The sequence below is a fragment of the Telmatherina bonti genome (genome assembly GCF_933228915.1).
Source record: "Telmatherina bonti genome assembly, chromosome: 10".
Classification (NCBI taxonomy): Eukaryota; Metazoa; Chordata; class Actinopteri; order Atheriniformes; family Telmatherinidae; genus Telmatherina; species Telmatherina bonti.
Window position 1 is genome coordinate 31,275,323 of NC_136628.1, and position 12,726 is coordinate 31,288,048.

Below are 12,726 nucleotides of genomic sequence, written 5' to 3' on the forward strand. Positions count from 1 at the left end.
CTTTGCATAAAAGTCCCCTTTTCCTCCTCTATTACTGGGCAATTCCCACAGAGCACGGGGTCAACACAACCACGGAGAGATACTTGGACACTCGGACAAAGACAGAAAGAAATAAAGGAAGGAAATATAATGGCAGCATCTTTTAGTTGAACCTTTTTCTAATTTCTACTTTTGTAGCGTCTTTACCTCCGACAAAAGTCTTTAAGACACCAAACAATGTTTTGTTTTGTTTGTTTTTTTTACATCACCTCAGGCAAAAAGGCAGTCCATACATGTCCAGCTCATACACACAATCAGTCTCACACTCCATCACAACTGTGTGTTGACAGGCATGAAAATGGAATAATGTCGAGGTTATTGATAACAACAGGTTCACATTGTGGAAGCACATTCAGGTCCTACATGAAATGTGTTATTGTGTGAACTATCTCCAAGTGTGATAATTTAAGAAGGGTTAGTCTGAGGTCAGTCGAATAGTTTCACAGCACAACGATAACAATGGTTGCTCAGAGGGTCACTCGGCCAGGTCCAGCATTTCCACACGGAAGTCTGAATCTAATCTGTAGAGGTGTGATGAAATTACTCACACGCCATTTGATCATTTCTAATATTTGTGGTGAGATACAAATTCCTGGGTTGTTTCTCAACTTTAACTCAACATTGACAGAAACACGACTGCACTTTTTATTTATCTGTTTCCTGATTGTTACGATGAGATTTTATCCAGTGCCCTAAATGTCAGCACTTTATGAAATTATAACATCCCTGAGGAGATTTGATGAATTTGGAACCTGTATTTATAGGTGTGTTTTTATTTGCGGAGTTATGGCGACTTTAGCTGCTGGCTAGTATTCATGCAGTCAATCAGCAGGTGAAGCTTCGCGTCTGGAGTGGTGAAGATACTGACAGACAGCAGTGGGTGGACTCATAACCTATTTTCTCCAAATGCCAGGCTTAGGAATGCCAGTGACTGAGGAGTCCTTGAGGCTGTCGACGGACAGGCCTGTGTGCAGACAGAGCAGCCTCCCCTTCACCTGCACGCTGCAGAACCTCCCTGCCCCCAAAGCAAAGACCACTGTAAACTCTCTCTGTCTGCCTGTTGCAGCTTTCAGGTTGTTGCTATGCAACAACATGCACGACTGAAAACTTTATTGTTATAAAACTTCCTAGAAGTTGTTGATCAGATACAACGCTCGGTCAGACTGCCATCATGCTCTCTCTCTGGTTCCCAGTTTGAGGATCAGATAAGTTTGTGTACGCAGAGATCCGGAGTCACATTTCTCCTCATTACCTGAAATAGATCTGCCTAATCAGCTCTGCTTAACCCACATTTGTAGCTGAAAATGAAATAAAAGGACAGCTAGAAAACAACTTTAGCAATATAGCAACAGCTGAATTAAGATTCCCATCAGCTTGGTTTTTATCAGAACATATACAGGTCTGCTTTGGCTGTTTTTGTGCCTCCTGAGGCTTTAGGTCAAGAAGTGTTACAGATCCCGCTGCATGTGTTCGGTTGTTCTGTGATGCATCATCTGAGTTCATCTCAACGTCTTCCAACGCTATTTCTGTCTGTGTAAAATCATAAAAGTTTTAGTTAAGGTTGGTCAAAGGTAAAATCTGCTCTCTCCAGATGACAAAACTCCAAGTTCCAAATAAACTTGCCATGTCTTATTTTGCATGTTATGTTTGTCCGTTTGAGGTCTGCATGGCGGGACTTGGGTGTTTGGAGGGTTCAAGCTGTGGTAGGAGTGATACAATTTCTTTTAAAATGGCTTTTGTGAAGAGATGGACTGTCTAAACAAACACTCTTCCAGAGTTTGGGTAATTCAGAGTGCAATCTCAATAGATTGACAGGTTGAACCCTGAAACTCATTACAGGCTGTGCTGAACTGGTTTGCTCACTATGTGCGCTATACATTGCGGTTATTTGGTTTTTATGAAACTGAAGGAAGTTCACTTTAAAAATAATAAATCTTAAGAGGTTATGGAATATTTTATAAATACTTCTTTCTTTATTTCAGTATACAAAATAACAGTATATACACCCACACAAAAGTGGTTTACAAAATCCATGAGTTCAGCTCATATGCTCTGAAAATATAATATATTTTGAACTGTCTGCATGTCAGACAAAAAGGAGATAATGCAGCATTTCACAAAGTTCTTAAATTTCTTCTCTCTTTCCACAGGGAGGCAGGCACATCACGATCCACACAGGGCACATGTTCAGAGTCCAAAACATCAACCACAAAAATGTTCCATGATTGAAAAGTACTTGAGGTTCCCTTTGTCTTCCTTTTTCGTCCATTTCTGAAGAGGAAAAACGCTTTAATAGTACCTAAAAATAAAATAAAATAAAATTTTTAAAAAAGTGGATCCATGAGAGCTCTTGGATTTCCATGGAATGAAGCCAAACATAAGTCAGGAGAATCCTCCAGCATCACACCCAGTACTCTTTCTTTTTATTAGAGATATGATAAAACAGGCTTTCATTTTCCCCCTCAGGGGAGCAAAGTGAGGGTTATAATTGTTAACATGAAAAAGAAAATACTCAGAAGGACAATGGTCTTCACACGAACCCACTTGCACTGTTGCCACACTTCTCCATGTCCGGGTGTGCGGGGGGAAAAAAAAACTCGAAGCCCGATTTGGAAACTTGGAGATTTGATAGAAAAATTATGCTGAACAGGAAAAGATCACTTCTTGTGGAGATGCGCGCGAAAGCATAAGACGAAAGTAAGCCTTCTTTGTAGAGTAGTGCTTTGGTTAATCTGTAGCCATGCGTGGCTGGGTAGGAAGTAACGGGCCACTGGCGGCACCCGCAGAAGCACGGACTCATTTGCAGACGTATCTCTCCACGATGCGTTCACACTTTTTGCAGGTGACGTAGCAGCACCAGTGGTACTTGCAGTGGCAGCGCTCCACCAGCTTCTCCGTGTACGGGTTGTAGCCACGGCCGCAGCACATCAGGTCACAGCTGTCGCTGCCAACAGAGGTTTTGTTGCACTGCCTGAAAAAAAGAAGAAGTTATTTTAACATGTATTTAGATGTTTGTTCCAGGTTTAGACGGCCATGAAACCAAACCTATTTAAATGTTGCTTTCTGTCTAACACAGTTTAGTTTACAGCTTCTTTCTCAAACCTTTTGCCCAATCTTGCCGCTTGTCTGCAATTGTCTTTTCTAAAAGCGCTTGACCGACTTTTGGGCTTTAACCTTTCGTGCACTCTTTTGCCCAAACAGTTTTTTCTTTTTGTTTTGTCGTCTTTGAGGAATGGGTGCTTTGGAGCCTCTCATTCCAGAGGCCTGGGGCATCCTGAATGAGCAAAGAATAGTTCTGTCATAAATCACGCTGAATACACAGGGCGACCCCCCCCCCCTCTTTAGCTTGCCCTCTGCACATAATTGCTTTATTTTATGATGGCAGAGTGTTAATGACCAGTGAGGTGAGACAGCCGCTGAACTAACTGCTGCTACAGGAGCGAAGGAGAATGAAGAGGAGGGACAGGAGTCACAGAGAGTGTCAGACAGGTTTATTACACTGGTGGAAGCTGGCAACCCCCCCCCCCCCCCCCCCCCCCCGGCACGGCAATGTAATTTAAGATTAAAGTTCAGGCTCATCCCAGAGACACGACACGCTTGTGATCACAACTTATCTATTAGAGACTGCAGCTAAAACTCACTTTCCTCATCCCTGAGGAGAAAAACCTCTCCAATACGTGGCTCGGGGTTCGGACAGGAAGTCAAGGTTTAAAAAGTTCAAATAAAAGTAGGTCACTAGCAAACTAGATATCAGTAATGAGATGATTGTGGCAAAGAAGTAGATATTTAGACTATGTGATGGAGCGAGACAGCGAGCCCATCCGATAAAATCTGTTTGACATGAATAGAAGTGAAGCGGTAATGTTGCAGACTGTCGTCGTGTCAGACTGCAGCACATCCACTGTCCTTGGCATGAAGCCCGTCCCGCTTATCCGTGATAAGTGGCGTAAGGCTGAGGGACACATGATTTGGCAGTCATGAGATGTATGACATTTCTAGCAAGCTAGAAAATTCTATGCTTCTAGGTGGCTTAACGTGATCCTGATGGTATTCCGGTGTGATAGATGTGGATGGATGAACATGTAATGCCATAAAGTGATGTTTTTTTTTTAGTTAAATAAGTGGGATAATGCACACATGCAGAACAACATAGAGTATTTTGTCTTATAGCTCCTTGCTATACACTGTTACTTCCCACAAAACTTTATCTCTCTGCAACCATTAACCATAACCCTGCTTCTCTAGCCCTCTCAAATCAATATCAGCTCGAGTGCCCTTAGTCCTAAGAATAACCACATTGGTAATTGTTTCAGATAGCAGCACAAGGACTCCATTCACAGTGGCCTTTTTCCGTGGCACATGCTCAGACAAGCCACAGACGACGCACTCTCAGGGGACGCTGCTTGTTATCAGCCAGCCAGAAAAGCAAATGGTGCCACCAGGCACGACAGCACTTCACTTAAGTCAACATCCTGGATGAGCAGACATTCAGCATCGGTCATTTCCTCTTTGTCTGCAGCAGGAGTCTGGCGCTGATGTGAGTCATGCTTGCAAATCTGACTGCAAACAGCTGCCGTATCATTACTGTTCAATATCCACCTCTTTGTCACACAAACACTAGAAGACAGCATGTTATTAAACTTTAAATCGATGTAAAGCCGTGTTTGCCACGTTGTAGCCGATGCCGTAGATTCTTGTAGGGAGATGTGTGTCTGTACTGTACACGCACACCATCACAACTGCAATCGCTCCTCTTTGAATGCCACATATTGTTCCTCTGTGAAACAGATATAGGCTGAAATAACTAGCATTGCTCCTGAAGCTACATGTCGTTTCCTCCATCTTGTTTAATATAAACCATCTCCTTTGAGACTTAAAGGGGTGCTATGATGGTATTTGGAGTTTTCTGAGCTTTCTACAGTGTTACAGTGTTGAATCCTCATCAGACATGTGAACGGCACTGTTTTTTATCACCTAAATGCATGTTTGAGTTTGAGTTTGAGTTCCAGCACTCTCTCCGTTCGGTTTCCATGGTGACGAAAAACGCGTCGTTTTAGAGAGTTTTTTCTACTTGGAAATCCTTGTGACGTCCCGGGGGATAAGGTTCGGTGATTGGTTACCTTCTACTGGTTAACAAGGGCATGTACAAATACATCAGGCGGGTGGAAAACATGGGATAAAGTTATTTCCAACGATGGCTGGTGAGTTTACCAAAGAGAGACATCCTGCTGCATTCGTTGCTGTGGGTTGCTGTTTTCCACTTCGTTTTCAGGGTCTGATTCAGGTTCCAGCATGTAGGGCTGTATGCTATGTGTTGACATTGTATTTTGTTTTTTTATTGAGTTCATATTAGCCTAATCCTTCTGTTTATGAGACGTTACAATGACGGCGAAAGCAGTTGCGGTGCGCGCTCCCGATGTAGTGCAGTGGCGGGAGGCGGGGCTTAATGCAGAAGAGCCTCAATCCACTCGTTTTGCCCACAGGCTGATCTGACAGCCTACGGAGAGGGTCGGTCTGAAGTAAATAAAGTGATTTGTGGCAATAACTCGATCAATCCCAGCCCTTCTGGTCTCAGAAATAAAAATAAATTAGCCTGAAATGCACATAATAGTTCCACTTTAAGGTAAAAGTGTCTACGACGGCTTAAGCCAGGAATAAAAAAACAAGCTCAGCCGCCAAATAGTGTTGCAACCTGGTGATCTCACCTGTCCTGTGTGCCAACAGAGCCCTGTTTATCATTCTTGATGCAAAAGTCCGGGGAGCTCTGCAGGTAGACCAGCTCATTCTCCCTCACAGGCCTGATGTCAATGTCCTTCGGCACCAGCTGCTTGCGTGTCCCCATGGGCCGGTGAACCACCTTAGTGGCAGACAGGTACTTGGTCTTAAGGTCCATGGCGATCTCCCTGAGGTCTTGTAGGCCTCTCCAGCAGGTCCTTATGGAGCAGGATCCAGACACACCATGGCATTTACACTTCATCACCAGCGCCTCTCTGAGTACCTAAACATGACCGCATAGAGATAAACTTAATGTTCAGGCAGTGCCGTTATAAGTGAGCTCCTGTTTTCAGATAGAAATATCTGTTTCATGCTACATACCTGTCTCCCGACTTCACTGTTGTGTAGATGCATCAGCTTGTTGGCGTGGGATCCTGAACGCTTCATCTTCATGGGAGCGTCGGAGAACTTGGAGCCCATCATCAAGCCATAATGCAGGTTGTCAGCGCAGCCCCCCCAGCGGTAGCCGGGCTCTGGGATTTGAGAAGGAATAGGACCACATGAGCACAGCCGCAAATCCCCAGAAGTGCATGCCCGTGCTATGGTGTGGCTGATGGTTGCTGCAGACAGGGCGTACACAAACGCAGCCTCCCGTGTTCCTGATGGAATCAGACAACAAAAAACAAATGAAATAAACCAGACAAAAAGGCCAGTTTTTATCTTCTACAGAAACACTTCTGATATTTCAACATGTTTACCTCGTTTCTTAAAAGGTAAAAATTTATTCATTAATAAGTTATTAAAAATTTCAACATAATTATTTTCAGATTGTTTAAAACTGTTTACAGAATAATTTATTCAATATATGAAACGTTATAAAACATAATGGCACCATGTTGCCTTTGTTTTGAGAAATTTTACTCGTGTTTTCTTGTTTTCTTTGTTGGCTCAGATTAGTTAAACTCATCACTTTATGTAAAAGTTTGTAAACTGACGTGTTAGCTTTAAGTGTATCGTGTTTAACTTTTAAACCACCATTTAACCATTATTACACAAAAAAACCCACTGAAACAACCACAAAAATAATTCAAAGCATACACAGAAATGTTCTCTAAGCCCCAGACTTCACTTCACACCTCTCTGCTGTTCAGATCCTTTTTCTTCCCAAGTCTCTGCTTTTATTTTAGTCTCAGCGGGAAAAAAAAGAAACTGAGTATATAAAAAGTATCTTTCATTACAGCACTCGCGCTGTAATGGAGACTGAGCGCTGATGTAATTGGTGGTGATGTGCATACACAGAGAGCACATATGCTACAGCATGGGAGCAATTGGAAGTAAGGGAAGAAATCATGTGTGACCGTGGGCAGGTTAGATCAAAGCCAAGCCTGGACAGAGATGAGCCATTTCCTGTCCAACGCAGACTTTTCATTTAGCCAAAGGCAGCCATGTCCATTTCAGAGGAGCACCCCACCCCACCCCCGCTTTCCCTCCTCGACAGGCGCACATCTCTGGCTGATTCAAGGTCTTACTGGCAATAGAAACGGGTCAAGCTGCAGTGCAAACAGGCGTTTTGTCTGAGAATGATGTGGGTTTCAGAAATAAACCAGTTACTACCCCAAATAGCAGCTTTCCTTCAAATCCCTGCAGAGAACTCCTCTCAAATACACGACGGGTTCATTTTACTGGCAGCAAAAAAAGTGGAAAGATATGCAAACGTTTTGTCTCTTAAAAGACTCCTGTGGATTTTTTTGTTTTTGTTTTTTTCCTCAATATCCACCATTCTACCCTATAAATGGTCCTACCTCTGTCCAGGTCTGGCCGATACTTCTGGCCATCAAGGGGGATCTCGATGGAGGAGCAGTTCCAGCGCATATCGGCGAATGTTTTCTGGCATGTTTTCTTGACTTCGCGAGCAGCTTGGATAATGGTTTGCATGAGCTCCAGGTTACTGCGGCACAGCTGAGCTTGGGACGACACCATGCCAGGAAGCAGCTTGCAGTGCTGGGTCTGGTTGATGTGTAAGGAGGCAGGAGTGTGTGAAAGTGCTCTGCAGGAGGGGCAGACAAACAAAGTTGAAAGCCTTTGGTCAGTATACACTATAAATCGTGCATCCTTTTGGTTATTGTGATTGTGGAAACAGAAACTTGTTGGCAAAATCAACTTGTGAAATTAAAATTTTTTACGGGAACAAAGATGCGAGTTTAATTTGCTGTGTTGTGTCAGGAACTGGATTTTCTTGTGTACACATTTAAAGCTTGCGAGATACATCAGCTTTCGACAAACAACTGAAAACTGGAAACAGATAATGCCTTAGACAGGAAAATATTTTGGCATATGACACAGCAAAGACTCATCTTATCACAGTGAAAATCTCTAAGGAAAGTCAGCTGCAGATTCATAAAATACAAGTGACGCCTTTTTGGCAATGAGCTCCTCTTTTGTTAAAGCACTGAAGAAACCTCAAGATGTGCCAAAAATAAGCCTTTTTAAATCCCGAACCGTACGCAGACGAGAAACTGCAGAGATCCTTCATCGGTTGAACTTCCACCGCAGGAAGCATCATCCGCTGTGGCCCCAGTTTGACATGAATCAGCTGTTTACACACTTTTAAATGGTTCACATATTTGATTTAAACTATTCTAAATTATTGGGGATTTACTTAATAGAGAAAACATGAGAGGGCAGGTTTGCTCTGATCTCTGCTCTTTGAGTCTTGCACTCTGTTAAGAGTTCGTGAGAACCACGCAGCACTGCCTGCACCTTGGCCTGTTTTGCATTAGGGGCCGTGGGGCCGCCACTATGTGCCCAACGATAAGCTATGACTCCGCTGGGCTTGTAGTAACCCAGCACTCACAGGTGTTTACAGCTGCATCTGTTTTGCATTGTACCGCTGTGCATTATCAAGACTGTAAGACTTCTCAGATTTAGTAGGCTACATGCCATCCGAGCCCTCGTGGGCACATCTGCTGAAGTGTTCCCAGTCTGAATGTGGCAGCTTCTTGTTCAGATTATAAGCCAATGTCAAAAGGTAACATCTGCACAACAATCTGAAATAAAACATGGGATAAAAACTCGAAGAAAGAAATATTTCGTACAGGAATATCAACATAAGGGTACCAAACATTCAGCTGAAACAAACATTCGAAAAATAGCAACCTGGGGATTTTACGGGCTTTCCGAAACGATTGTGAAAATTATTGTTTGCTTTTACTCAACAATGAAAACAGTGTGGTGCGCAGTAAAAGCAATCAGCATTTACAGCATCACAGCTTCCCTCTACAGTGAACTATTTTTATGATTTGAGGCCTAACTAGACTACACACAGAAAGAAGCGGCAACACTGGCGCTGTCTGTGTCACCACAACGCCAACTCGCTTTCGTCCCGTTCTTCTTCTACAGCCGCTACTCATCTCAGTCTGCGACCTTGGACACGAGACGCGTGTAGCGTCTCGTTTTACTCAGCCTGCATCACCATCAAATAAAAGAAAGAGGTTTCCATTCATAAGATGAATTTACTGTCCAGTTGATTGAATAAACATTCACACTACACACAGTGGAAACTTCAAGAATGTTGGGGCCCATTTCCAAGCAGCCATTTCCCCCCCCCGTCCTCCATAAAACATGCAGCAAACAATGCCATGTATCCTCATTACATCATCTGCTTCAACAGTGTTCACATGCAAAGCGGGGTAGAGATGGTGATTGGCTTACAGAAAGAGATGGCGGCCCTCTAGAGAATACTTACAGCCATTTGATGCCAGAGCAGACCTGAGACAGCAGCAGAGCCGTGAGCACACCAAGAGGCAGGATGTGAGAGGTGCTCCTCATGATGAACAGCGTGGTCCCAGTTCACACAGGACACAAATACAAAAGCTTGTTGGGCTCAAACTCAGAAGTCAGCTCGCATGGCACAGCTCCTCCTCAAAATCCTGGAACAAATCAAGGAAATGATATGAATGACTGCGCGGTGAGCCAATGGGAATGTTTTGCAAAGCTTCTGCATGAAACGATAAAAGCTTGCAACAGAACAGTAACTTTAAAGTATGACAAACAATCAACAAAGTTGATTGTCATACAAAAAAAAAAAAAAAAAATCTGACCTTTACCTGTCTCTCAACAATCTCACGTTACATGAAAAGTTGGACATGGGCAGACCTGTGCTTCTTATGAAAGAGTCTCCAGGCACTTCACTAATACAGATGTGGGTTTGAGTTCAGCATGCTGAAAAGAAAATCCTCAGTAATGGCTACTTCAGGCTCAGTAAACATCCCCGAAACAAAAGCAGCTGCAGCAAAAACAGTTTGCATGTTCACAACGAGACTAACTCTGCATACCTTTATGACTTATTCTACTACTTTGTTTTATCGATTATAGAAAACAAATTAATAATGCAAAAATAAAAAAAAAAGATTACAGTCTGGCAGATTTTAGACCCGAATTGCACAGATTATATGTTTAGAAAGTTAAATTATCTCAGGATTTAACTCCTTCTCATCTCCGAGGCAGACACATTCAGACAAACAGGGCCTTTTCTGCGTATTAACAGATCCTTTTAGTCCCTTTTGACTCAATTTAGTGTCACTCGTGCTGCACGCGGTGAAATGTTAAGAATCCACACTGACCCACATTAGCGGGACACCAAGACAGATCAAGGCAGTAATTTGTGGTGAGAGAACAGGAGCAGCTCATCGGGGGTATTATCTGATAGCCCTGCTGATAAGAAGCCTCTTTTGAAGAGGAGAGATGAAGGTGAGCGCGTGAAGAGCGCAGGTAACTGATAAAGCGACAGTTCCGGTCCTTGTCCCTGATTGGTCGAGCCGCGCACGAAACTGTGAAAATCGCTGATTTTAATTATTTAAATGAGCGAAGTGAAACTCGCATACCAAGCCATGTGTAAAATAGAAACATTTTTCATTAGCAATTTTAAAAAACAAAGAATTAATGTTTCTTTGGATGCTTGATGTCAGATTGGCACCGTTTTAATGTTATTAAAAGCAGATAAAAACAACTAATGATTGAGTTTGACACACACTGTCCAATGTTTGCCTTCTTTCTTTTGCAATCTAGTCTCATCAAGCTGAGATAAGCGAGACAGGCCACACAATGAACCACTAAGTCTCATTATTATCTTACACATTTATTAAAACTACTCAAAAGTCTTCATGAAAAAAGAATCTTCTCTCGAGTAAAAGAAAATAAGTTTCCATAAATTGGTTGCAACCAGCTTAAATTTTTAGTTTCAAGTGTTAAAATAAATCTAAAAGTAGTTTATCCGTGCTTTAAATTCAGATTCACGCTTTTACTCTTATAAAGTAGGTGAAAACATGAGAGGACCGTCTGGTCCGAGCTGCAGCTCACCTCCGGCGCCGCGGCGCTCAGCTCTTCTCCCAACAAGCCGACACAAGAAGAAAAGTCAATCTCAGCAGCTCCCAGTATCCTTTCAGCCTGATGCATGGGTAAAATCCAGCACGGGGTGGTAAAACGGTTCCGGGCAGGTAGAAAGCATGGTACCGGAGCGGTGTCGGTCAGCGCGCGCGTGTGTGCGTCCCAGTCAGGTTGGAGTGGAGGAGAGAGAGTGAGCTGAGAGGGGGCAGACTGAGCTCTAAAGTACCTCTGCCCCGCTTTGATCTCACTGCTGATGTCAGACCTGCATTAGCATAAGAAAGCTGGCTGCACCGGGACCTGGATTTTCTGATCCTGCTGCAAAGACTCCGGAATAGCTCTTTAATATTTCCACAGAGAGCTGGAGTGACAAGCAGTGAGCCTGAGATGAACAGTCCACTCTCTGACCTGCTTTAAATGACATTTTTATGGTTTGCACGCTGTGTTTAGCCTATCAAATTCCAATAAAACTCTATTACAGATTATTGAAAGTACACTTTTGTGGTCCCTTATCAATTTTCCATTAACCATCATGTCACCAGTAATTTTATAAAGACAGTGTTTGGCTTCAATGATATTAAAAATGTCTCCGCATAATTAATATTTTAGATAAAAATGGTATTTCTTGCTCCGAGAAACACAATCCAATCAGTTTCTGTATAAATCTTCCAATAGAAACTATATTAAATAATTATATTTACTTTTTTATTATTGAAACAGTTCAGTGTTAATAAGTTAAATGCAACTGTGAGACTTTTATGTGATATTTATTTAACCCCTAAGAACCCAGCATGACATGTTTGAGGCATAGAGTTTCTGAGAGATTTGGCATCATTTTATGGTACTAACTTTGCTCAAAGTCCTGTGGAACACAATCAGATTTTTGTTTTCTGCCCCTTAATGGACGTCAGAACACTTTTTATAGTAAACACTATAAAATGATGATATATCACATGGTTATAAATGCTAAATATACCTAAGTTTTTTTTTTGTTTTACATTTTATTTTCATAATTACAGGATTGGACTTATCTGACCATTTTTCATGGGTCTTTATGGGTTAATATCCTAAATATATGTTAAAAAAAAAACAAAAAACCTAAAGTCAGTCATTTTTATACAATTTACTAAAACCATTTGCTGCTTTTCATGTTTTGTATTATATCTGTTTCTCGTGCGTTCGCTGCAAACGCAACACAACACTCTTGAGGTATAAATCTCAGCTTGCTCACTCTTTCATTTGCAAATCCTACAAACTGTTCCAGAAGCAACGTTTTGAGGAAATATCATTTTACAGGCCAACATAAAATATCATTGTAGCCCAAAAATTTGGAACTGTAGCAATCTGGAAATAAATATGATTCTCTGACTTTACAGAAAGACTAAACACACATTTTATTTATCAATGCAGACTAGTAAATGCGCTATAATACAGTGTGACAGGATACAAACACAAAATGCTATCTTATGTGTGTTTTGTTGAAAAAATCCTTTTTTTAAAAAAAAAAAAAAAAAAAAAAAAAGCTTCCTAATGTTACACAGTTTTTCTGCACCGTCTGATTTCCTTCAGTATTAACCACGCTGTAAGCGA

The 12,726-nt window shown here is 42.0% G+C and overlaps 1 protein-coding gene across 1 annotated transcript; it reads right to left on the reverse strand.

The window, feature by feature from the left end:
* Nucleotides 1-2,153: 2,153 nt before the first annotated feature.
* Nucleotides 2,154-11,202, reverse strand: wnt11 (wingless-type MMTV integration site family, member 11). Its single transcript, XM_079247199.1, has 6 exons — nt 11,113-11,202; nt 9,500-9,683; nt 7,557-7,801; nt 6,136-6,413; nt 5,745-6,037; nt 2,154-3,010 (listed from the first exon to the last, which is right to left on the reverse strand). The coding sequence occupies exons 2-6, from the start codon at nt 9,580-9,582 to the stop codon at nt 2,836-2,838; spliced, it is 1,074 nt and encodes a 357-aa protein (XP_079103325.1). The 5' UTR covers nt 9,583-9,683; nt 11,113-11,202; the 3' UTR covers nt 2,154-2,835.
* Nucleotides 11,203-12,726: the final 1,524 nt, after the last annotated feature.